At 41.3% G+C, this 23,686-nt stretch overlaps 3 protein-coding genes across 11 annotated transcripts; 1 reads left to right on the forward strand and 2 right to left on the reverse strand.

Moving 5' to 3' along the window:
* Window positions 1-2,247: 2,247 nt before the first annotated feature.
* LOC145850229 (protein NLRC3) lies at window positions 2,248-7,251 on the forward strand. Of its 2 annotated transcripts, none has more exons than XM_082974344.1 (2): window positions 2,248-5,049; window positions 5,310-7,251. In XM_082974344.1, the coding sequence occupies exons 1-2, from the start codon at window positions 4,971-4,973 to the stop codon at window positions 7,166-7,168; spliced, it is 1,938 nt and encodes a 645-aa protein (XP_082830470.1). In that variant the 5' UTR covers window positions 2,248-4,970; the 3' UTR covers window positions 7,169-7,251. The 2 variants fall into 2 exon arrangements, with proteins under 2 accessions (XP_082830470.1, XP_082830471.1); XM_082974345.1 differs by having other exon boundaries at window positions 2,253-5,049; window positions 5,313-7,251.
* Window positions 7,252-7,405: 154 nt separating this feature from the next.
* LOC106602776 (ecto-ADP-ribosyltransferase 4) lies at window positions 7,406-9,667 on the reverse strand. The gene is made up of 3 exons (XM_014195635.3): window positions 9,123-9,667; window positions 8,769-8,861; window positions 7,406-8,214 (listed from the first exon to the last, which is right to left on the reverse strand). The coding sequence occupies exons 2-3, from the start codon at window positions 8,832-8,834 to the stop codon at window positions 7,462-7,464; spliced, it is 819 nt and encodes a 272-aa protein (XP_014051110.2). The 5' UTR covers window positions 8,835-8,861; window positions 9,123-9,667; the 3' UTR covers window positions 7,406-7,461.
* A 4,339-nt stretch (window positions 9,668-14,006) lies between these two features.
* Window positions 14,007-18,496, reverse strand: LOC106602773 (CD209 antigen-like protein C). 8 transcript variants are annotated; one of them, XM_045716759.2, is made up of 10 exons: window positions 18,179-18,496; window positions 17,696-17,778; window positions 17,394-17,500; window positions 17,159-17,297; window positions 16,317-16,542; window positions 15,672-15,779; window positions 15,437-15,553; window positions 15,161-15,300; window positions 14,985-15,094; window positions 14,007-14,874 (listed from the first exon to the last, which is right to left on the reverse strand). In XM_045716759.2, exons 3-10 carry the CDS (start codon window positions 17,438-17,440, stop codon window positions 14,712-14,714), a joined length of 1,050 nt encoding a protein of 349 aa, XP_045572715.1. In that variant the 5' UTR covers window positions 17,441-17,500; window positions 17,696-17,778; window positions 18,179-18,496; the 3' UTR covers window positions 14,007-14,711. The 8 variants fall into 8 exon arrangements, with proteins under 8 accessions (XP_045572715.1, XP_045572721.1, XP_045572717.1 ...); XM_045716765.2 differs by having other exon boundaries at window positions 16,317-16,497; window positions 17,174-17,297; window positions 18,179-18,495; XM_045716761.2 differs by having other exon boundaries at window positions 17,174-17,297; window positions 18,179-18,495.
* Window positions 18,497-23,686: the final 5,190 nt, after the last annotated feature.

Here is a 23,686-nt window from a genome sequence, read left to right on the forward strand (position 1 = left end):
TGGTAGCAAAACATGAGAGCCTCATTTATCATTCTGTGTATTTGTTATTTATGTTCATTTTAATATTGTAATATTACTGTATTATTGTGTTTGTATTATTTATATGTTGTGGTAGAGTGTAATAATATGTTGTTATGTACTGTTTTATTTTGTATGTAATTGCGTAATCGTGATTGGATCCCAGGAAGAGTATTTAATAGGGACCTGGAATAAATACAAATAGAAACGTTATGTAATTTAACACGAAATTCAAATAGCGCAATATTGTAATTTGTTAAACTCCAATGTTTCGTTACAGGAAATGAGTAACCTTCCTACAGTGGTTCCTCCTTTAAAAATTGCGAGTTTACACCGCGGGAGTTAGAGCTATTTGAAACACACATTCGTTTTCAGTCTGTAGCAGCATGGATAAAGTGGTGAGTACCTTTACACGTTTAATTTGATTCCTGATCTATAGCATAACTCCACGAAGTTACGTTTTGAACTAAAATCATGGAAGTGGGGTACGGAAGCAATCTTTTTCAATTGAAAGCAGTTAATCCAAGCGTGAATTCAAGCAATGACGACACTGGATTATAGCTCCCGTTATAATTGATTATAGCTCCCGTCCACTCACTCTAAATTGATTAAAACGCGCTTTGGTGTTGAAATGTAACTTCATTATGTTATAAAATACATTTGACCAAGTCAAATATGATTATTCATGTTCTGAGTCGTTCAGTGGGGTCTTTCTCTAACATATCATTAACATTATATAAAGAAAAATCGGATTTCGTAACTTCATGCATCCGATAATAAACACCGAATTCTGTTGACAGAGCGCTAGTGCTTTCTCGCAGTAATTTTTGAGGGTTTTACATGTGTTGGTCCTCTGCAAAATTGATTGTGAGAAATCTTCGAAAAAGAACAGGAATTTTTGTATGAAAAACGTACACTATAATAAAATATGAAAATACTACATGGCATGTTTTTATGTCCTCCAGATTCGAGAAGGAAAATTATGATGTCAACAGTGAGTCTGTCAATTAGCCTAATACTCGCACAGCATCCTGCCTAGCTGACACAATGCTATTTTCCCGATTTTTGACCAGTTTCTCTGGCCTCCATTGATTTAGTCACCCTAATTTTGGCCATCCCTAAGGGTAAACACCTTTGAACGGTTTATGATAGAGACATGGGTTTGGACCATTGGTTGTCTTATGAGTATCTACACAATTAACATACTATTTTACCCATTGGTCAAAATGTGTTTTTGATTGGACACCCTAATGACATAATAGTCCACTCCATTACACTCAAAAGTGATTTAAACGTCCACCAGTGAATGCTAGCGATGGCTAGCTATGCTAGCTATTCTACCAGTCTCTCTTAGTGTTAGCAAACTAACAGCACAGCCTGCATTCACATTTATTTTTAAGGGATCTGCAGTAGATTGATAACGATATCACCAAAGTATGTTGTATCGTGAGAAAACAGTCATGGTATTTAATTTTAGAGAATGAACAAGATTTAACAAGACAACCTTGGGGCTAATTTGACTGTGTGCAACTCAGTAGAGAGGTGTGGCTGCTGTGAAACGTTATTCCATGAGGAACTAAGTGTGGATGACGGATCACCACCTCAAACTGAACCTCGGCAAGACGGAGCTGCGTCTTCCTCCCGGGGAAGGACTGCCCGTTCCATGATCTCGCCATCACGGTTGACAACTCCCTTGTGTCCTCCTCCCAGAGTGCTAAGAACCTTGGCGTGATCCTGGACAACACCCTGTCGTTCTCCACTAACATCAAGGCGGTGACCCGATCCTGTAGGTTCATGCTCTACAACATTCGCAGAGTACGACCCTGCCTCACACAGGAAGCGGCGCAGGTCCTAATCCAGGCACTTGTCATCTCCCGTCTGGATTACTGCAACTCGCTGTTGGCTGGGCTCCCTGCCTGTGCCATTAAACCCCTACAACTCATCCAGAACGCCGCAGCCCGTCTGGTGTTCAACCTTCCCAAGTTCTCTCACGTCACCCCGCTCCTCCGCTCTCTCCACTGGCTTCCAGTTGAAGCTCGCATCCGCTACAAGACCATGGTGATTGCCTACGGAGCTGTGAAGGGAACGGCACCTCCATACCTTCAGGCTCTGATCAGGCCCTACACCCAAACAAGGGCACTGCGTTCATCCACCTCTGGCCTGCTGGCCCCCCTACCTCTGAGGAAGCACAGTTCCCGCTCAGCCCAGTCAAAACTGTTCGCTGCTCTGGCACCCCAATGGTGGAACAAGCTCCCTCACGACGCCAGGACAGCGGAGTCAATCACCACCTTCCGGAGACACCTGAAACCCCACCTCTTTAAGGAATACCTAGGATAGGATAAAGTAATCCTTCTAACCCCCCCCCCCCCCCTTAAAAGATTTAGATGCACTATTGTAAAGTGGTTGTTCCACTGGATATCATAAGGTGAATCCACCAATTTGTAAGTCGCTCTGGATAAGAGCGTCTGCTAAATGACTTAAATGTAAATGTAAACTAACAGAGGCCCGGACGTTGGTGACGTCACCACGTTTTATTAATCAAAACCTCTGACTTTTTATAATTTGGTAAAAAGTCTGTCCTCCGTGACCCGGAAAACCGATAAGTGGTCAAGGAGAGTCTCAATTCGATAGTAGGCAAACGGAACACGGTCCTCCCCTCCTTGATATCCTCCTTTTGGCGAGGATGCACAAGAGAATCCTACCAGTTCTCTGAAGAGTTTTGAAATCTGCCACACCCCATTTGAATCAGCTGTTTTCTCGATGGAGAAAACATTTAAAAACGATATGCTACTTATCCTTGTATGTATAAAATGTCTTGCACATCTAGCTAGATTCGTTTTTATCACATACAAGCGCGTTTTCGTCCACTTTCATTTGAGAAAAGCCCCCTTGTGTTTACGCTAGAGACGTTCTGTTTATTTGCATGGGCTGCGTCGCATTCCACCGAATCCGCATTTATCGGCCATTCGCATATGTGGTGGATAGGCACTTGTCATCGCCTTTATTTGCCAGACATGAGAAGACACCGACAAGTTACTTTTCACGAAATCGTCTGTCTAGTCCGAACGATTTGAGCTAAAAACGACCCCCCCCCCCCCTCAGGTTTGTACTATTAGCTGTGAATCAGGGTTGGGCTCAATTCAGATTTTTGGAATTGATTCATAAATTGAAATTCACGACACCCTCGAAGTGGTGTAGAATTTGAGTTGGAGTAACAGGAAATAGAATTTAATTCATTGCAATCGAAGATTTTCTATTATATTGACAAGATTGTCAAACTACCACTTGTCAACAATGGAAATAGATGTCCTCAAACATGGAAGGAAGGTGGGAGGAGGCGACATCAGGTGGGAACATTCTATCCAGTGAGAGGGCAGATACATGTGTGAACAACAGGCCATAGATACAGATAGAGGACTCATTAAAATATATATAATTTTTTTATTTAACCTTTATTTAACTAGGCAAGTCAGTTAAGAACAAATTCTTATTTACAATGACGGCCTATCCTGGCCAAACCCGGACAACGCTGAGCCAATTGTGAGCCGCCCTATGGGACTCCCAACCACGGCCTGATGTGATACAGCCTGGAATCAAACCAGGGCCTGTAGTAACGCCTCCTGCACTGAGATGCAGTGCCTTAGACTGCTGCGCCACTCTGGAGCATCTTAGTATCTGTGCCATTATAGCATCTGTAACCGCATGGGCAGCACCATTAATGCTATCTCTATTTTAAAGTAGTCTGTTTTCTTCTTCATTGGCTGATTGCTTCCCTCATAGGAATCCTCACCCAGTTGACTACTTTAAACTGGTTGAAGCCCTCAATGGCAATGTCCATGCTAAAATAGGTTATATCAATGATGAGTCTTCTATCTATCTCTATGACAACAGGCACAACTCCGATATAAAGTTGCCGAAATGCCACGTGTCCACTTATGTGCATTCATAACAACCTAACCATTTCGAAACTTCTGTTCAATCAAATAAGTATCACGTAGCAAATTAGCAATTACGTTTTTTGTTGACCAAATTCGACACCCTCAATACAAAATATTCTCACTTCGTGGGCTTATTTTTGTGAAGAGATTTTGCGGGCGGAGTAAAACCTCTTCCTCTGGTGCAATTAAAATAAATTCCACTCATTTATAAAACATGACAGATTCATTGAATTGGACAGGTCACTCTTCCAGATACCAGAGAATATATCACTTTTCTCTGGAAACAATGTTCATATACTCTTTTAACCTTAGTGCTTAGAATAGCCAATTAATTATACTTCCACCAAATTTGATCTCTTCTTTTTGAAGACCTCAGGCCAGGGTCAACTTGTGGGTTAAACTAATATATTCTGGGAAATGTAATATTTTCCCCATATTGAATGAAATTTAAGTGATTAATTAAGTATAATAACTTGGAATATTCGCATGCTGTTTTGTTTTCCTTGATCATTCATTTTATTGTTTCAACAATATTTTATATGCATGTCTATAACGACATGTTTGATGTTTTATGTACAAGTATATTTGTGTAGATTACTACACCTAATATAGAATAGAAGAGGCATTTTCATTTCACTGAGTTCAATTCTATTTCCTTTCATTCAATTCCATATCCTGTTTACTACTTCGATTGGAATTCAATTCAAATTCAATCATTTAATTGGAATTTATCAGCCATTTTCAATTCTGAATTGAGTCCAACCCTGTTTCCTATGGAAGATTGACAGTATCATTTAAAACAACTGATATTCCCATTCGGGTCAGCATTCTCTGATGTGACCCTCCAACCATCTTTTCAGGTACCATTTGAAAGTTGACATTTGTATTGTGTTCTCATTTTAGTACATTTAACAGCCAAAACATGACTGCCACCCTTTATTCAAGAGCATGCTGAATTGAGGAAATTACAAGTGTACCCCAGTCCAACCCCACGGATTGTGACATCAGACTGCGATGGAGGATTCTGGCCAACAGGGGGTGACCTTGCCACACACCGAGGGAGAACGAACAGCCCTTACTCAGAGGAGCAAGTGTAAGTAATTTATCTCTTCATGATTTTCATATGCCTGGAATTATATACTGAATCTACTTCCTATTGACATTTCTTCTGTAGCTCATCCCACTGTGCACACAACATTTAGAGCTAAGTTCACTGGAGACAATAATATATTTAGTTTCATTCAGAATGTTTCTCTCTTGAAGGCATGCATACATGCTTGTACACCTGCAAAAATTCCTAAACAATCTAATCTGAATTCCCTGTGTCTCTCTCACTGTATGTGTGTGTCCCAGCAGTAGGAGGAGTCAGAGAGAAGCTTCAATCAGAGCTGAGAGGGAGATGCGCGTCATTGTATGATGGAACCCCAGCAGGACAAGAGGTGCGGAGCCATTGCCTCACACACTCCTACGTTGAACTCCTCATCACCGAGGGCAACGTCCAATGGCACAACGATAGGCATGCTGCCACGCGACCCGTAAGGCCACCATCAGATATGCCCACTGCTAATGAGGAAGTAACGATCAAGCTTGACGATATCTTCAAACCTCCGCTATCTCCGGATCGGCCTCAAGTAAAAACCGTCCTGACGAAGGGACCCGCGGGCTCAGGGAAGACAGCGAGTGTTCAGAAGTTTGTTTTGAACTGGGCCGAGGACAGAGCCAATCAGGAAGTCGACTTCTTGTTTGTCTTTCCCTTCAGTGAACTCAATTGGCTGATAGACCGGAGCTTCAGTCTGAGTGGCCTCATCAGCCACTTCCACTCGTCCATGACGTCGGAGAGCGAGAACCCCGGTCTGGATCTGAGTCGGTCTAAGGTGGTCTTCATCTTGGACGGTTTGGACCAATTCAACCTTCCCCTGGACTTTGAAAGCATATCAGTGGAGTCTGACATCAATAAGGAGATGCCTTTGCCCATCCTCCTAGCGAACCTCATCTGGTGTCAGCTGCTTCTTCCCTTTGCCTACGTCTGGGTGATCACTAGGCCTGCGGCTGCCAGTTTCATCCCCATCGACTTCCTCCCCCAACAACAGTGCTTGACGGAGATACGCGGCTTCGACGACACCCAGAAGAGGGAGTTCTTTAGAAAGAGGTTTGGTCATCAGAGTCTGGTGCACAAAGCTATCGCCCTAGTCATGAAAGCTATTGCCCCTGAGTCATCACGGAACCTCTGCGTCCTGTGTCAAACACCGTTGTGCTGTGAGATGTTGGCAGCCATTTTAGAAAACACTGAGGCGGGAGAGTGTGTCGAGATAGACACTCTGACACAACTATACACTCACTTTTTGCTTGTTCGGATCGGTTTGAAGAACGGTCGAAATGGTGAACACTCAGAATCAATCAGAGAGGTTGTTCGTAAGCTTGGGAAGCTGGCTTTTTTACAACTGGAAAGAGGAAGCCTCATATTCAGCGAGAGCGATGTGAAGGAATGCGGAATCGACCTCTCTAAAAGTTCCACATTCCACAGGTTGTGTAGGCCGCTCATCGCAGGGTGTGAGATGTACCTGGAGGAAATGTACCGCTTTGCATACACAGGCATTCAAGACTACCTAGCTGCTCTGCACGTGTTTCTCACCTACACAAATAAAAGGAGAAACCTACTACTCCAACCTACTACACTCTTTGATCGATTGAAAGGAACGTTCAGGAGAGCATCCCTTTTAGACCTCCACAGATGCTCCGTGGACAGGGTTTTACGGAATACGCACGGAACTTATGACCTCTTCCTCTGCTTCCTCCTTGGCCTCTCAACAACACCCAAACAGACTCTCTTAGATCTAGTATGTCTAGGGAAAGGTTTAAAGGTCACAGGCTCCAAGGGGATCACAGAGATCACGGCGGAATACATTAAGCAGGCGATCAAGGCTGAGCCTTACCCTCAGTCCACCGTGGCGCTTTTCCGCGGTCTGCGGGAGCTAGGGGACGCCTCGCTGGGCAGGGAGGTCCGACGCTACCTGACCTCCGAGTCCCGGTGGGGATTCCTGCTGGAGCCCGACCAATGCTGGGAGCTGGCAGACATGCTTTGGGCAGGCGGGGAGATGGAGAGGGAAGTGTTTAGGGAAATGGAACGTTTGAGTTGGATGCGCCGAATGAGCATGTGGGGCTTTTGGAGGATGCAGACTGTGCTGGGGGACAGACACTGGCAGGTCTACTAGAAAGACATTGCTGTATGAATGGTCTACTAGGGAGATATCACCACAGACTGTACTGCCACATCTACTAAATTGCCACTGCAGAGACTGTTGAGGAATTTCAAGTTTAGAGAGGTGTATAGGTACATTAGGAAGGTAGGTTTGAGTGTTTTTTTGTAGAGAGAAAAAGTGATGATTGCAATCCATGTTTATTGCTCTGAGTAGTGGGTAGTAGTGTCTACTGAAAAATCTTAAAATGAATCGATTCTTCAAACAAACTTTATTTGCTTAGATCTTTGTTCAAGCTAACTTGCCGATCACATGGCAGAAGTCATAGCGCAGTTGAGGTTGGTCATAGTGCCAATAGACTCCAGGTAGAAGTGCCACGTCAGAGCACCTCTCCATTTGTTTGATACCTTCTTTACCGCCACCACCCTGAACAGCTCGTAGGGTGGCACCAGCAAATTGAGGCCTGAAGAGGAGCGGCAGTAGCGCGAAAGCGAGCGGGGCAGCAGGTGTCCGTGGCACGTCCGGATGGTCAGGTCAAAGCTGGAGCTGTACCGCCGCGTGGACGCCAGGACAAAGTGCCCGGTGCGCACCTGATCCCCCACCTCCCCTCGCAAGTTGTCCCCGTGCCCGCTGTTAGCATACACCAGCAGGCAGCCCTTCCCATCCTGCTCTGCCTCTGCCTCCTCCCGCCCTATCAGGAGCCGCAGGGCATCGGTCAGCAGGAAGTGGAGGGACTTGAACAGGAAGTACCGGCGGTAAACATTGGCGTCGGGGCCCAGAGAACTGGCTTCCACGTCAAAGATCAAAGGGAAGGTGCGGTTGTATGTGTTTGTGTAGAGGGTCAGCGCTGTGACATGGAGGTCGGTGAGGTTCGCCACCGTCACGTTGCAGCGTTCAGCTTGCGACCAGGCGGTGGAGAAAGAGGGGCTGGCCTGGCGTTCCCTGGTCAGCAGGTCGCCCGTGGTGATGTTCCCCATCATCTCCTCCCTGCACGTCGGGTAGCGGTCGTCCACCGAGCTCAGTTCCATGTTCAACCGCTCCTCATCACACCGACACTGGCACTGCCGAGAACAACTATACAGAATTACAATCATTCTGGCACTGCAGAGGATAGCTATACAGCATTACAATCATTCTGGCACAACTGAGGACAGCGATACAGTGTTAGAAGAATTCTGGCACTACTGAGGACAGCTATACAGTGTTAGAAACATTCTGGCACTACTGAGGACAGCTATATAGTGTTAGAAGCATTCTGGCACTACTGAGGACAGCTATACAGTGTTAGAATCATTCTGCCACTGCAGAGGACAGCTATACAGTGTTACAATAATTCTGGCACTGCTGAGGACAGCTATTCATTGTTAGCATATATACTGTATATGGCTACATATATAAATATAAAGCTCTGGCTTCCTGTAAATTGTGTCACCAATATATTCAAATAATATGTACAACTGGGGTGACAGGTAGCCTAGTGGTTAGAGCATTTGGCCAGTAACCGAAAGGTTAACCCACTGTTCCTAGGCCGTCATTGTAAATAAGAATTTGTTCTTAACTGACTTGCCTAGTTAAATAAAGAATAAATAAGTAAAATAAAACTGGGGTCACCCACCTTTGCACTGTTGACTGTAGTGAGCATTGTTGCCAAGAGCAACAGGACTCGTGCCAAGTATTTCATAATAATGCAGGTTGACAGCAAAACAACCTGTTGATAGAATGTTGGAAAATAATCTCTAATTTCCTAATACTAGTATTTTTACAATGAAACAAAATGACTGATGAATCTTGGTCAGTCAGTCGTGACTGCTAGAACCTGAAGTTGATCACCTAATGTGGAGTTGAAACACAAACTAATGTATATATAATTCAATTGACTTTCAAATTAACTTTAAAACAGATCATTGAAAAATATTGTGTTTTCTGATTATTATGGTGTGTGTGTTTGCCAGCAAGTGTGTGTCCTTACCGGATCTCTGTCCTCTCTTTGTCCAGTCCCAGATAGTTTTATCTGACACTTTAGGTCTATCCTGTTAAGCAGTTCTGTTTTTTACACACATGAATTCAGATGAAGGAAAGGAAACTATTGAGATTAAACTACTGTTCGACCCAGCGTGCACTGACCCTCAACGCCCACACATGAATTGGCCAATATCACCCACAGTCACTCTCTCCCAATCCTTGTGAGTTGGTTTCCCAAAGGCCAGAAGAAATTGTAGTGTACATGCCATAACTTATTAGTATAACTTTTGAAATCGTGGGTGTATTTTGTGGTGACAGGCTTACAAATACGTATATGCAACCCCCAAAAAATTGCATGAGCTAATTAACAATAAATGCATTTATTTTCAGAATGCTGGATACAATAATGCTCAAACGCAAGAAAAACCCAGCAGCGTTGCGGACATGTACAATCCATGTCTCAGTTGTCTCAAGGCTTAAAAATCCTTCTTTAACCTGCCTCCTCCACTTCATCTACACTGATTGAAATGGATTTAACAGGTGACATCAATAAGGGATCGTAGCTTTCACCTGGTTTTATCTGGTCAGTCTATGTCATGGAAAGAGCAGGTGTTCATTAACTTAATTACTGTTTAAAGATTGTGCATTTAGCTTGTTGATACATTAGCTATAATGTAAAAAATGCACTACTAATTGCCGTTCTATTAAAATCAATGAAACCATAATTAAATGTACTGATGTCAATTATTATGTTATTATTCAAATTAGATTTTAGTAAGGAATCTAGGCTAAAGCTATTGCTAACTCTAAAGGACATCACATTCTGTTTGTATAATGAAAGGATGTTATCGTACATTATAACACGTTCACTGTGCTCTCGCATACCCAGTGATTAGTCTGTGAGCGGGGCTTGTCACTCCATGACTGAATAGATCCAAAGTAAGGTGAATTATTGAAACTGTTAAATACCACACAATCCTCACTATCCAGATGAATATCTGTCTGTCCTTGTCTCCAGAACCTACGAACCAACAAGTTAAGAGGAAGATTATATTAATTAAGTCTTCAGCATTTAGTACAAGATCCAAGTATCTACACGATCCATTTGTATTTTACTCACTGTGTTGTAATTGGAGTTGTTCCGTCCACCCATTTCCAGGTGTCTTCTTTCATTGACTCAGTCAGACCAATCCAGAACATCAGATTGTTAGCCAATTTATTCCACAAACACCTGGGGAAAACATAGTTAATAGGTTTATTATCTCTGCCTGTCTGTATCTCTCCCTTTCTTTCACCTTCTCTCTCATCTGTTTGTCTCTACTATTTTACAAGGTCCGCTCTTCTCTTTATACATTCTGCTCTGCTCTGTCTCCAAGTTTTCTTCTCTTTAGAGGTAATAACAGCTAGACTTGAATCTCCTCCAACTGACAGGACAGCATCCTGCAGAAGGAAAGCATATCTGTCAATACAGTCATATAACTTCAATATATCATAATACTTTTTTCACATCAACTCAAATTCGCAGTTATTTGCACAATATACATACTCACCCAGTTCTTCTGAGATCTTTCTTTCCTAGCTCTGCCATTGTCCTTTAACTGGTATTTCCCTTCAGCCAAGGTGTTAAAACGGGCCTGTAACTGGTCTGTCTTTATTCAAGGCGTTGAAAGAAGTCTCCAGCTGGTCTCTCTCCTTAGTCAGGATTTCGTAACTAGTTCTTCCTTCTCTGAAGTATGGTTGGCCGTTAGAAGAGAAAGAGTTCTGGACAGTTGATTGTTGTCATCGTCATCTGTGATGGAACAGAGAACAAATTGATCATTTTATGTTTCTTTACACACACACAAACACCCTACCACCTGTGAATGTTGAATACTCACAGTGTACAGAGAGACATGTTTTTTTCTTCACCTTTATTTAACCAGGTAGGCCAGTTGAGAACAAGTTCTCATTTACATCTGCGACCTGGCCAAGATAAAGCAAAGCAGTGCGACACAAACAACAACACAGAGTTACACATGGAATAAACAAACATACAGTTAATAACACAATAGAAACGTCTATATACAGTGTGTGCAAATGAGGTAAGATAAGGGAGGTAAGGCAACAAATAGGCCATAGTGGCGAAATAATTACAATTTAGCAATTAAACACTGGAGTGATAGATGTCCAGAAGATGAATGTGCAAGTAGAGATACTGGGGTGCAAAGGAGCAAAACATAAATAACAGTGTGGATGAGGTAGTTGGATGGGCTATTTACTGATGGGCTATTTACAGGTGCAATGAGCTGCTCTGACAGCTGGTGCTTAAAGTTAGAGAGGGAGATATGAGTCTCCAGCTTCAGTGATTTTTGCAATTCGTTCCAGTCATTGGCTGCAGAGAACTGGAAGGAAAGGCGGCCAAATGAGGATGAATTGGCTTTGGAGGTGACCAGTGAAATATACCTGCTGGAGCGCGTGCTACTCGTGGGTGCTGCTATGGTGACCAGTGAGCTGAGATAAGGCGGGCTTTACCTAGCAAACACTTATAGATGACCTGGAGCCAGTGGGTTTGGCGATGAATATGAAGCGAGGGCCAGCCAACGAGAGCATACAGGTCGCAGTGGTGGGTAGTATATGGGGCTTTGGTGACAAAACGGATGGTACTGTGATAGACTGCATCCAATTTGCTGAGTAGAGTTTTGGAGGCTATTCTGTAAATGACATCGCCGAAGTCAAGGATCGGTAGGATAGTCAGTTTTACGAGGGTATGTTTGGCAGCATGAGTGAAGGATGCTTTGTTGTGAAATAGGAAGCCAATTCTAGATTTAATTTTGGATTGGAGATGCTTAATGTGAGTCTGGAATTAGAGTTTACCTAGGTATTTGTAGTTGTCCACATATTTTAAGTCAGAATCGTCCAGAGTAGTGATGCTGGACGGGCGGGCAGGTGCGGGCAGCGATTGGTTGAAGAGCATGCATTTAGTTTGACTTGCATTTAAGAGCCATTGGACGCCACGGAAGGAGAGCTGTATGGCATTGAAGCTCATCTGTAGGTTAGTTAACACAGTGTCCAAAGAAGGGCCAGAAGTATACAGAATGGAGTTGTCTGCGTAGAGGTGGATCAGAGAATCACCAGCAGCAAGAGCGACATCATTGATGTATACAGAGAAAAGAGTCGGCCCGAGAATTGAACCCTGTGGCAGCCCCATAGAGACTGCCAGAGGTGAGGACAACAGGCCCTCCAATTTGACACACTGAACTCTGTCTGAGAAATAGTTGGTGAACCAGGCGAGGCAGTCATTTGAGAAACCAAGGCTGTTGAGTCTGCCGATAAGAATGTGGTCTCATTAATGCGGTCAGCAAGAGAACACACAGCAGTCCCAGAGAAACTGAGGCCAGTCTGTAAGGCTGACAGTTATGATTCCCAAGTTTCAGTCCTGCAGGTGTAGAGAAACAAATGTAACATACACCTGACTTGGTCCTACTGTATCTATCTTAGTCTTTCCACCTGACCAGTTTCTCCCTCATCAACCAATGCTGTTCTGATACCAAGAGGAACTGATGCTGTGGTCTTCAACCACACACAGACAGACATTAACAGCAATTCTGTCCTCTACTACCATTTCCAGGAAATAATTTGGTTCCAATTCAAGAGGAATTAGTTTTGTGTGAAATGTGTCATTACTACATAGAAAGACAATGTATGATGATATTGAACATGGTCCTAGTGATTTATAAAACATTTCAGCGTTTGCAGCATTTCATACATACTTATAACAGGTGATAATATTATACACGCCTTTAGGATTAGCAGTGTGTTAGTGTTAGCAATATGTCTCCATGTCCCCTCCATATGTAGTACATCTTTCATTTGAGTACACATATATTTCCATTTCTATCCAACAGCAATGTGTTTCACTTTCTCAGTGCAATGTGTCAACGTCTGTGTTGATAAATGTCCCTATGTCCTCATCGCTGTTTTTTTTTATAATGTCTGATGTATTTATGTTGTCTGTTTTGCATAGAACATTTCCATGATTAGATGTTCACCTGCCCGGGGACTACAGATGGAAAATAGGTCTTAGCTAAATCTGGTGTGACTCATCATTTCTCAGTACCTCTCAGACGTATGTTTTTGTCCTGCAAAGTAAACTTAATAAATAAATAAAGATCGGTTTAAGAATCTGTTAACACACTTACTTGTTCCAGCCTGTGGACTCTAACCAGCAGCCAGAACATCACAGCCTTTCACACTGACCTCCTCAACATTGGCATAGACGTCCTCTTCTTTCTCCAAATCTCAACGATAACAACTGGTGTGTAATGTATACTGTGTAACTCTATGGTCTCTGTCACTCTCTCCCTCTTTGTCTCCTGTCTCACTGATGCTCTGAGAATGAATTCAGTCCACAGTCTCACTTGAAATGAGGTGAAAAACGTGTGTATGCACTCTATGTATGAGCGAGAGAGAGAGAAAGAAGTTTCTTTTCCCCAATATTCATGTAATTAAACATAATTGTATTTTGTTTAATTGAGGTGAGTAAAATACTGGACAATTTGTAGATTTTATTCAGAATTGCCACACAAATAGAGGGGCTCAAACCTGGGATCCGTAGGGGAAATGGTCAAGAATGGTCAGTGGCTAGGTCACTGGCCTGAATCAACACCTATACAGTACAGTGTGCCCACACTCTCTTCCAATCACATGAGTAGATTATCCCACGGTTACCAGAGGAATTGACTTGGTCCCATAATTACCTTGCTAAAGCACAAAGCTCTGGTTCACTTAATTATAGTTATTGATAGAATATGTAATTTGACTAAGTGACATTACTATATTAAACATCTTGACTATGAGTGCATGTTATTATGGCAACACAACACAGATTTCTGAAAGAGCTCATGAACAAAGGTCAAAATATCAATACTTTTATTGTCAGTGTCAGCCAATTAAAAGATGGCTGATCTCTTAGCTTCTAAAATGTTTATTTGTAAAATCATTCCATCTGACAAAGAAATGATCAGTTTAAAGCAGCTGTCTTGTTCACAGTGGAAGCCACAGTTGGATGGATAGATTATGACTGAACCTACATGTCGCATCAGCTTCCAAATTAGTTGCATTCTCATATTACAACGCAATCAATTCTCTTAAGCAATCTTAAGTAATTCTACCTACTACTGTAATGTTCTGCGCTTTGACCTTCAAAATGCCTTTCTAGCCAGTAGAGGGCGCATGGTAGTCATAGTTAACTGGAATGTTTTGCCAAGATTCATTTTGATTTTCTCTACAATTTGTGCTACTAATGAAATGCAGGAGACATTAACCTTGATGTCGGAAAAAATCTAAACGCTATTGTAAATTCAAAAGGGAATTCAGATTATCTGAAACATATGCCAAAACAGCCAACTTGAAGAATTAAGTAGATTCAGTGGTAGCTTTCATTCATTTTAATCGTTAGCTAATTAGTGGGACTTTTTTTTTTTTTTTACATGTGTTATGGGTCATCTGTTTTCCTGCCAGGACTTGTCAGCATCAACTTGTAGGAGATGCTTAGTTTTTTTACAATGGGATTCAGATATTCTCCTGTGGGCAGACGCCATCACGATGTGTAGGCCTATTAGGAGGACACGTTAGGTGTGTATTTGCATACCCAATGGATAAGCAATGAGCAAGGCTGGTCATTCCATGACTGTATAATTCCCAGGTTATCGCTGAAGCTGTTGAAGACTGCACAGTTCTCACCCCCCTGGGCATTATTTGGCTCTCCTTCTCTCCAGAACCTAATAACCAACCAGTTCAGTCAACAGTCAAGGCAGGAGGAAAAACAAGTGATTATTGGTTACTCTGCCTGCTCCATTGTAATTGATATGTTACTCTGCATTTCACTCACTGTGTTGTGGTTGGTGTTGTTCCATCCACCCATTTCCAGATCCCTTCCTTCTCTGAGTCAGTCAGACCAATCCAGTAATGCATTTTTTCCCCCAATGTGTTTAGAAAATGCTGCATACAAGAAAAAAAGTAAGTTTAGTCTCTCTCTATCTCTCTCACATGTACCCACATACACACCTGTTCCTCTCTGCTGTTTATGATCAACAGGTCTGCTCCTCTCTCTCTGCAGTCTTGTCTGCTCGCACTCCAAGTTTTACTGTTATTAGAGAAGTAATAACAGCTACATCTGAGTCTCCTCCAACCATCAGGACAGGGTCCTATAGATAGAGAATGAGTACAGCTAATTCAGCTATACAGACCAATTGTTATATACTATCATTATATAATACAGAACAATTGCTATTGATCATTATATCATCCCCTACATTCACATTCTTACAACATCATACTTACCAAGCTCTGATATCTTCTTCTCCTGCTCTGAAACTGTTCTCTGCAGCTCGAGTTTCTCCTCAGTCAGGTTGTTGTATGAAGTCTGGAGTCTGGACAGTCTGTAATACTGTTCATCATCTGTGATAGAAAAGAGAGCACACACCAACAATCTTTATTTGGCTCACTCGTTCTTGCACACACATTCCCAAGCACACACATACATACACATGCAGGTACATGTGAGTTGAACACTCACAGTGCACAGAGAGGCTTATGACTGTGATCAGTAAGACAACACACAGCAGGCCCAGAGAAACTGTAGCCATCCTCCAAGGCTGAGATTTCTGATTCACATGCTTCAGTCCTGCAGATGTAGAGAAACAAGTTGTTACATACACTTCACAAACCAATGCTGTTATACCAAGAGGAACTGAGTCTTGTGGTCTTCCAACAGAAATCAAATGTATTTCTGTCCTCCTCTACTATCACTTCCATCCAAATTATATATAAACATTTTTAAAAAATTATGCTTGAAACATTAGAGGTCCCTCTAAAAATTAGGAACCTTTCCACTAATTGCCTCACTGTTTCTCATTAATGATGATAATAAACCTCTTTATATTGATGTTGTAGCCAGAGAACTTCTTTAAAGCTGCTTTGCCCCTTGGGCCCACTGAACACATCTGCTATTTTAGTTGATCCCCAGCTGAATGGAGATGACCTTGTTGCATAACATTTATCATACTGATTTAAATGACTAGTTGGCCCATGTGGAGAATATTCTGAGGTGTCGGGATCTGGGACTTTCATCCTTACTCGGATGTATTTAAATACCTTTAGTTTGCAGTGTACTCTTATCAAAATGTACTTCTCAGTCATTATTGTCTGTAAACACACTTACTTGTTCCAGCCTGTGGACTCTGGTGTAAAGTCTCGGAACCTGCAGCCAGATAATTACAGTCTTTCACACTGATCTCCTCTACATTGGCATAGATGTCCTCTTCTTTCTCCATGATGATGATAACTGGTACTGTGTGTATAGTCTCTGTTGCTCTGTCTGTCTTATCGATGCTCTGAATATCCTTACAGTCCAAATTGCAATGAGGTGAAATAAATGTGTATACACTCTGTGTGTGTGTGTGAGAGAGTGAGAGTGTGTGAGAGAGAGAGAGTGTGAGAGAGATTATGAGAGTGAGAGAGTGAGAGGTGGGGTATGGGCTCTGTTTCCCAACATCCATATAAAGATACACAACAATATTCAATGTGGAATAAAATACCATAACATTTGTATTTTCACTTTGCTTTAAAACAATTTATAATAGCTATCACATGGACAGAGAAAGTATGCCTGCAATGTACAATACAATGCAAACATTTCTGTTCTGTTAGCTTTCAAAATATGTCTTTAATATTATCCACAAATTGAACACATTGAAGCATGGCACTTGCCTTGTACACAGTTTACTGTTAGATGTTTAGATTAGATTTGACCCTGCATGTCAATTCACTACATTAGCTTTCAGGTCAGAGTTTCACATTCATAATACTATGGTTCTTAAAAAGAAATTCTATATTATATAAATGAAATCATTACAAATCATAATTAATGTTGTAATAGATTTAAATTACACTTCAACAATAATCTGTGATAATACAATTGCTAACAAAAGGGAATTCAGATATTATTCTCCTGTTGTGGATGGATTTGTTATGTTATGACACTTTAGGTCTGCTCTCACATACCCATTGAGTACTCACTGAGCAAGGCTGGTCATTCCATGACTGAATAATTGCCCAGTGCCAAGACAGATCAGTGAACCTGTTGAAGACCACACAGTCCTCCTCCCCGTCGGTATATTTTGGCTGTCCTCTTCTCCAGAACCTAAGAACCAGTTCAGCAGAAAATGATATCAACATGTTATTAGTTCAAGAAACAATACGCTTCAAAAATAAACTACAACAAGTAAATATTACTCACGTTGTTGTTGATGTTGTTCCATCCACCCATTTCCAGATGCCTTCCATCTCTGAGTCAGTCAGACCAATCCAGAAATGTACATCTTTTCCCAGTTTGTTTAGAAACACCTGAAAAGAGCATAGTTGGTGTGTTTAGTCTGTCTGTGTGTGTGTGTGTGTGTGTGTGTGTGTGTGTGTGTGTGTGTGTGTGTGTGTGTGTGTGTGTGTGTGTGTGTGTGTGTGTGTGTGTGTGTGTGTGTGTGTGTGTCTCTCTCTCTCTGATTTGTTATTTCCCCCTTTGTTTCTGCTCCTCCGCTCTCTCACCTGTTCCTCTCTGCTGTTTATGATCACCAGGTCTGCTCCTCCCCTTATACAGTCTGCTCTACTCTCATTCCAAGTTTTACTCTCTGTTGAAAGGTAATAACAGCTACACTACCAGTCAAAAGTTTGGACACACCTACTCATTCGAGGGTTTTTCTTTATTTTTTACATTGTAGAATAATGGTGAAGACATCACAACTAGGAAATAACAAATATGGAATAATGTATTAACCAAAAAGTGTTAAACAAATCAAAATACATTTTTATATTTTAGCTTCTTCAAAGTAGCCATCCTTTGCCTTGATGACAACTTTGCCCACTGCTTGAGCTCCTTTTCCTCTTATAGAATATTTGCTCAAAAGCACTGTGGAGCTCCTGCACTACAGTACCAGCACCCAAAATGAGTACAGTTACCGATTTCAGTCTAAGTCAAGCACTGCGCATACATACACTCACAGACAGACACAGACACGTTAAAGTCAGTACCTTATTTATGGTGAGTGGCCTTCCTCTCCACCACTTTCTGAAGATGTGGTGACTAGTCTGCCACTGTGCCAGACTGATTATTCACATGACTGATTGTTGCCTAAGTAAGAGGTGAGAGGGAGGGACTGCCATGCAAGGGTTCTTCAGGCTGAGGAAACCAAACTGAAACATTGTTATAAGAACTCTGCTCTAAACTATGTGTGTTTTCATGTCTGCATTAGCACTACTGTAGATTACTGTAAGTGCACAATAATGTTTTATGTAACTTTGAAGGCAAGATTAAAATGTAGGTCAATGGACCTTGCACCTAGTCACACATAATAAGAAATCGCATGCATATGCCTGCGGTATGATAATAAAACAATGAAAGCCGAAGTACTTGATCTAAAGTGCAGAAGTATGAAAAATAATATTGTTACAATGGGAATAAAGGAGGATGAAAACAAAAACTATCAGTCAAAGGAGGAAAAAGTCATCAATGAAACGTAATCTCAAGATGACAGACGAACAGGTGGAAACAAATTATTTACAAAAAGCTCACTGTTTCGGTGGCTGAGCAGAGGGAAGGCCCCGTCCGATCGTAGCTATGCTGACCCACTACAAAATGAAAATTGCCTTGTTACAACAGGGTAGGGAATTGAAGAACACCCCATTCTCTATTAATGAACACTTTCCTCATGAAATAGTGCCCTGTACCCCACTTTCAAAAGGCTCCAAGCAGAGAAGCAGATTTTAATTTTTTCTTTTATTTCACCTTCATTTAACCAGGTAGGCCAGTTCTCATTTACAACTGCAACCTGGCCAAGATAAAGCAAAGCAGTGCGACACAAACAATAACACAGAGTTACACATGGAATAAACAAACATACAGTCAATAACACAATAGGAAATAAAAATCTATATACAGTGTGTGCAAATGAGGTAGGATTAGGGAGGTAAGGCAATAAATAGGCCGTAGTGGCAAAGTAATTACAATTTAGCAATTAAACACTGGAGTGATAGATGTGCAGAAGATGAATGTGCAAGTAGAGATACTGGGTGCAAAGGAGCAAAAAATAAAAATAAATAACAATATGGGGATGAGGTAGTTGGATGTGCTATTTACAGATGGGCTGTGTACAGGTGCAGTGATCTGTGAGCTGCTCTGACAGCTGATACTTAAAGTTAGTGAGGGAGATATGAGTCTCCAGCTTCAGTGATTTTTGCAATTCGTTCCAGACATTGGCACCAGAGAACTGGAAGGAAAGGCGGCCAAAGTAGGAATTGGCTTTGGAGGTGACCAGTGAAATATACCTGCTGGCGCACGTGCTACGGGTGGGTGCTATTATGGTGACCAGTGAGCTGAAATAAGGTGGAGCTTTACCTAGTAAAGACTTATAGATGACCTGGAGCCAATGGGTTTGGCGATGAATATGTAGCGAGGACCAGCCAACGAGAGAATACAGGTCACAGTGGTGGGTAGTATATGGGGCTTTGGTGACAAAACAGATGGCACTGTGAAAGACTACATCCAATTTGCTGAGTAGAGTGTTGGAGGCTATTTTGTAAATGACATCGCCGAAGTCAAGGATCGGTAGGATAGTCAGTTTTACGAGGGTATGTTTGGCAGCATGAGTGAAGGATGCTGTGTTGCGAAATAGGAAGCCGATTCTAGATTTAATTTTGGATTGGAGATGCTTAATGTGAGTCTGGAAGGAGAGTTTACAGTCTAACCAGACACCTAGGTATTTGTAATTGTCCACATAATCTAAGTCAGACCGGTCCAGAGTAGTGATGCTGGGCGGTTGGGCAGCGATCGGTTGAAGAGCATGCATTTAGTTTATAATTTACCATTTTAGATTTAGCATTTTTCAATGTTCGTCTAGTGGTGGATAAATTATATGTAAACAAACAAATATCCAAGGACTCGAAGATTACAACGTGGCTGTGAGTGATAGCTACCTCCTGTTGAAGTAGTCGCCGATGCATATTTACACAGTACAAATATGGAATAATTAAATTTTTACAAAAACTTTTTTTTCATGAACGACTTTTTGTATTTATGTTTTTATTCATGCAGTATGGAACCGTGGGCTATGTGGACTTAACACGGAACCCAAACCGGCTGCGCGCGTGCATAAATGTATTTTCTCCCCCTACACCAAACGCGATCACGACATGCAGGTTAAAATATCAAAACAAACTCTGAACCAATGACATTAATTTCGGGACATGTCGAAAAGCATTAAACATGTATGGCAATTTAGCTAGTTAGCTTGCACTTGCTAGCTCATTTGTCCTATTTAGCAAGCTTGCTGTTGCTAGCTAATTTGTCCTGGGATATAAACATTGAGTTGTTATTTTACCTGAAATGCACAAGGTCCTCTACTCCGACAATTAATCCACACATAAAACAGCCAACCGAATCGTTTCTCGTCATCTCTCCTCCTTCCAGGCTTTTTCATCTTTGAATTTATATGGTGATTGGCATCTATCTACACTTTCATAGTATTACCACGACAACCGGCAAAACATTTAGTCTTTCAATCACCCACGTGGGTATAACCAATGAGGAGATGGCACGTGGGTACCTGCTTCTAAAAACCAATGAGGAGATGGGAGAGGCAGGACTTGCAGCGGATCTGCATCAGAAATAGAAAGGAGTTCTATTTTAGCACTTGGCATCGCAGACGCTTGTTGGCGCGCCCGAGCAGTGTGGGTGCAATAATTTAATAACATGGATTTCTACATTTATTTTGCGACGCTCGCGCACGCGACGTGTCCGGTCTGGTCAGCATGTTAAAATACATTTGTATTTATGGTAATGCAGAATGGGTATGATTGACTTATCCTTTTTCTATTTAGACAATATGAAGCTTTGGACTATATGCATGTAACATCTGGTTTTGATTTAGGGGAAGGCGAGGATGGGTAAGGCTGACGTTTTTTTCTTCATGATTTTTTTATCTATTTAATTTGAAGATTGTACATTAGAAATACCAACGTCGTTTTTTTTTGTTTAATATGAGATGTCCTAATTGTAGAGGTCGGGTATATTATTACTTAAAAGCTGTGATATAGTGCGGCCCTTGTTCGCCGTGTGAATCCGAACGATTAGCTTTTTAGATAAAACTTAACAAACATGAACAGATTTATAGGATAAAGGATTATATCATTTAAAACCTACCTAGGTTCTCTATTGGAATAGGCCTAGACGATCCTTTTATATTTAAAAAATACATCTCAATAAAAAACATGTAAAGGATGATTATTCTTCTGATACAAACCGGCAAATGGGTGAATTAGGTATTGTCAACAGGGTTGGTGTCTCTACTGTGTGGCGGGCTGGTTAACACTGGGATAAAGTGATTAAAGTTAACGGTAGAACTAATACAATAATTGGCTTATGGAAGCACTTCTCTAAGCGAGAGAAAGGTATATTATATATTTCTATATAAGCTATTTATCCTACCTTTTATATTCTTGATCCTAATGATATAGGCCTAGGTGTAAAACAGCCGAGGTGAAAGAGCAACAACCCTGGAATAAAACACATAGTGTGTAGGGGTGGAGAGAGGGTTGGTTTTACAGGTTTACTTGCTCTGGATTGTCAGTACTGCATGTGTTCTTGGCTGTCGTGCCGTGGCTGTGTCGGAATCGATCGTGAGTTTAACTTAAGTATGCCTTCCCATAAGGGAGCGCCCGGGGTTGGCTTGCGGTCGGCTCTGGCACAGCCATGGCACGATACAACAGGAATACAACAGGATATAATGTGATCCTTAAGACAAATTTTTACTTGCAGTCATTTGCGGCCTTTAGAATCTGTTCCTTTTTCCTTCTTCCTTTTTTTGTCGGAATACAACAGGATATAATGAAGACTAGCTGAAATATGTCTTGCGTGTAATGGACATAAAAAAGGACTCGTCTTGCGTTGCGATATATTTAGGTTGTTTTCTCTTCATTTTTTAAATTATTTTCGAACAATTGAATCCAATGAACTGAGCAGGCTGGGCTGACATGCTTATAGCCTTGCTCGGACTTTCAAATATGAGCATGCATGTATAAGATTGTGCTGTTATTATTTGTATTATTATCTATTATTGTTACTCATTTTTTTCAGACTATTTTCCATGTTATTTGGTTAGTTCTCTTAAGCATCCTCATAGATAATTATGTTATCATGGGACTGCCCATATTTCCCTCTGGCCAACGCCATTTGGCGGCCTTAGGACGCGACGGTGTGTCATGAGTCAGTGAGATGGTCTGATGGTCTTAGTGACAACAGACCTAGATATGGGGGGAGGTTTCAGTGGGTGGAATGTTAGGACAATTGGAGGTTTACAAAGTTGCAGCTACAGTTTGCTTAACAGTGCAACTTATTATGGTACAGCTATATGGACACTTAATCATCATGGTGCTTTTTAATGGTAAGTTTACAAACATTGGTTGTGGTAAGTATAATTGAAACTTGGTTGTCATTATGTGGGGATATAAGTATAGCAAGTTATAATTGTAATGGCTTAGCAGATCATAAAAAAAAGATACATTTTTACATGGCTAAAAGATAAAGACTATAATATTTATTGTTTACAGGAAACTCATTCTACAAATATAGATGAGGTTGGGTGGAAAAAGTACTGTGAGGGAGAAATATATTTTTGTCATGGGCAAAAAAAACTCAAAAGGGGTGATTATACTTATTAATACAAATTTTGATCTGATTGTGCAAACTGTGCAAACAGATCCGCAAGGAAGATGGATTGTTTTAAATGTGCTATTGGACCAAAAACAGATCTCCCTAATTAATCTATATGGGCCAAATAATGATGATCCACACTTTTTCGAAAGTATATATAATAATCTATTGAGCTCACAAACAACGAAATAATCTATTATAATGGTGGAAGATTATAATGTGGTTTTAAGTACCTCAATGGATCGTGAAGGAAATCATTCTACAAACTATCACCATCAAGCACTTAAGGAGATCGCAAAGATCATGGATACATTAGAACTAGTGGATATATGGAGGTTGAAAAACCCTGACCTGGTGAGATATACATGGAGGAGGCTTAATCAAGCTAGCCGTCTTGATTACTTCCTGGTCTCGTTCTTGCTGGCATCAAAAGTTTTAAAAAGTATTAATAGGAGACCGAATGTGATCGGACCACGATCTAATTGGCCTCCATATAACTCTTACAGAATTTCCACGTGGACGGGGATATTGGAAATTTAATCAAAGCCTATTGGATGACAATTTGTTCTTAACTAACTATAATATAGGTACAGCAGATCCCCTTGTTGTATGGGACACTTTGAAATGTACTTTTAGAGGCCATTCAATACAATACTCATCATTAAAACAAAAGCAGTTTAGGTCAAAAGAGATTACACTAATAAAGGAAATAGAGGAAGTAACAGCGCAGGTAGATGGTAATGAAACTGTATTATAGAGGCACAAAATAGGTTAGAGGAAAAACAAAAAGAAATGGAGGTACTTATTCACGAACGATCAAGTGTAATGTATTA

Source organism: Salmo salar, chromosome 04 (assembly GCF_965601325.2).
Source record: "Salmo salar chromosome 04, fSalSal1, whole genome shotgun sequence".
Lineage (NCBI taxonomy): Eukaryota > Metazoa > Chordata > Actinopteri > Salmoniformes > Salmonidae > Salmo > Salmo salar.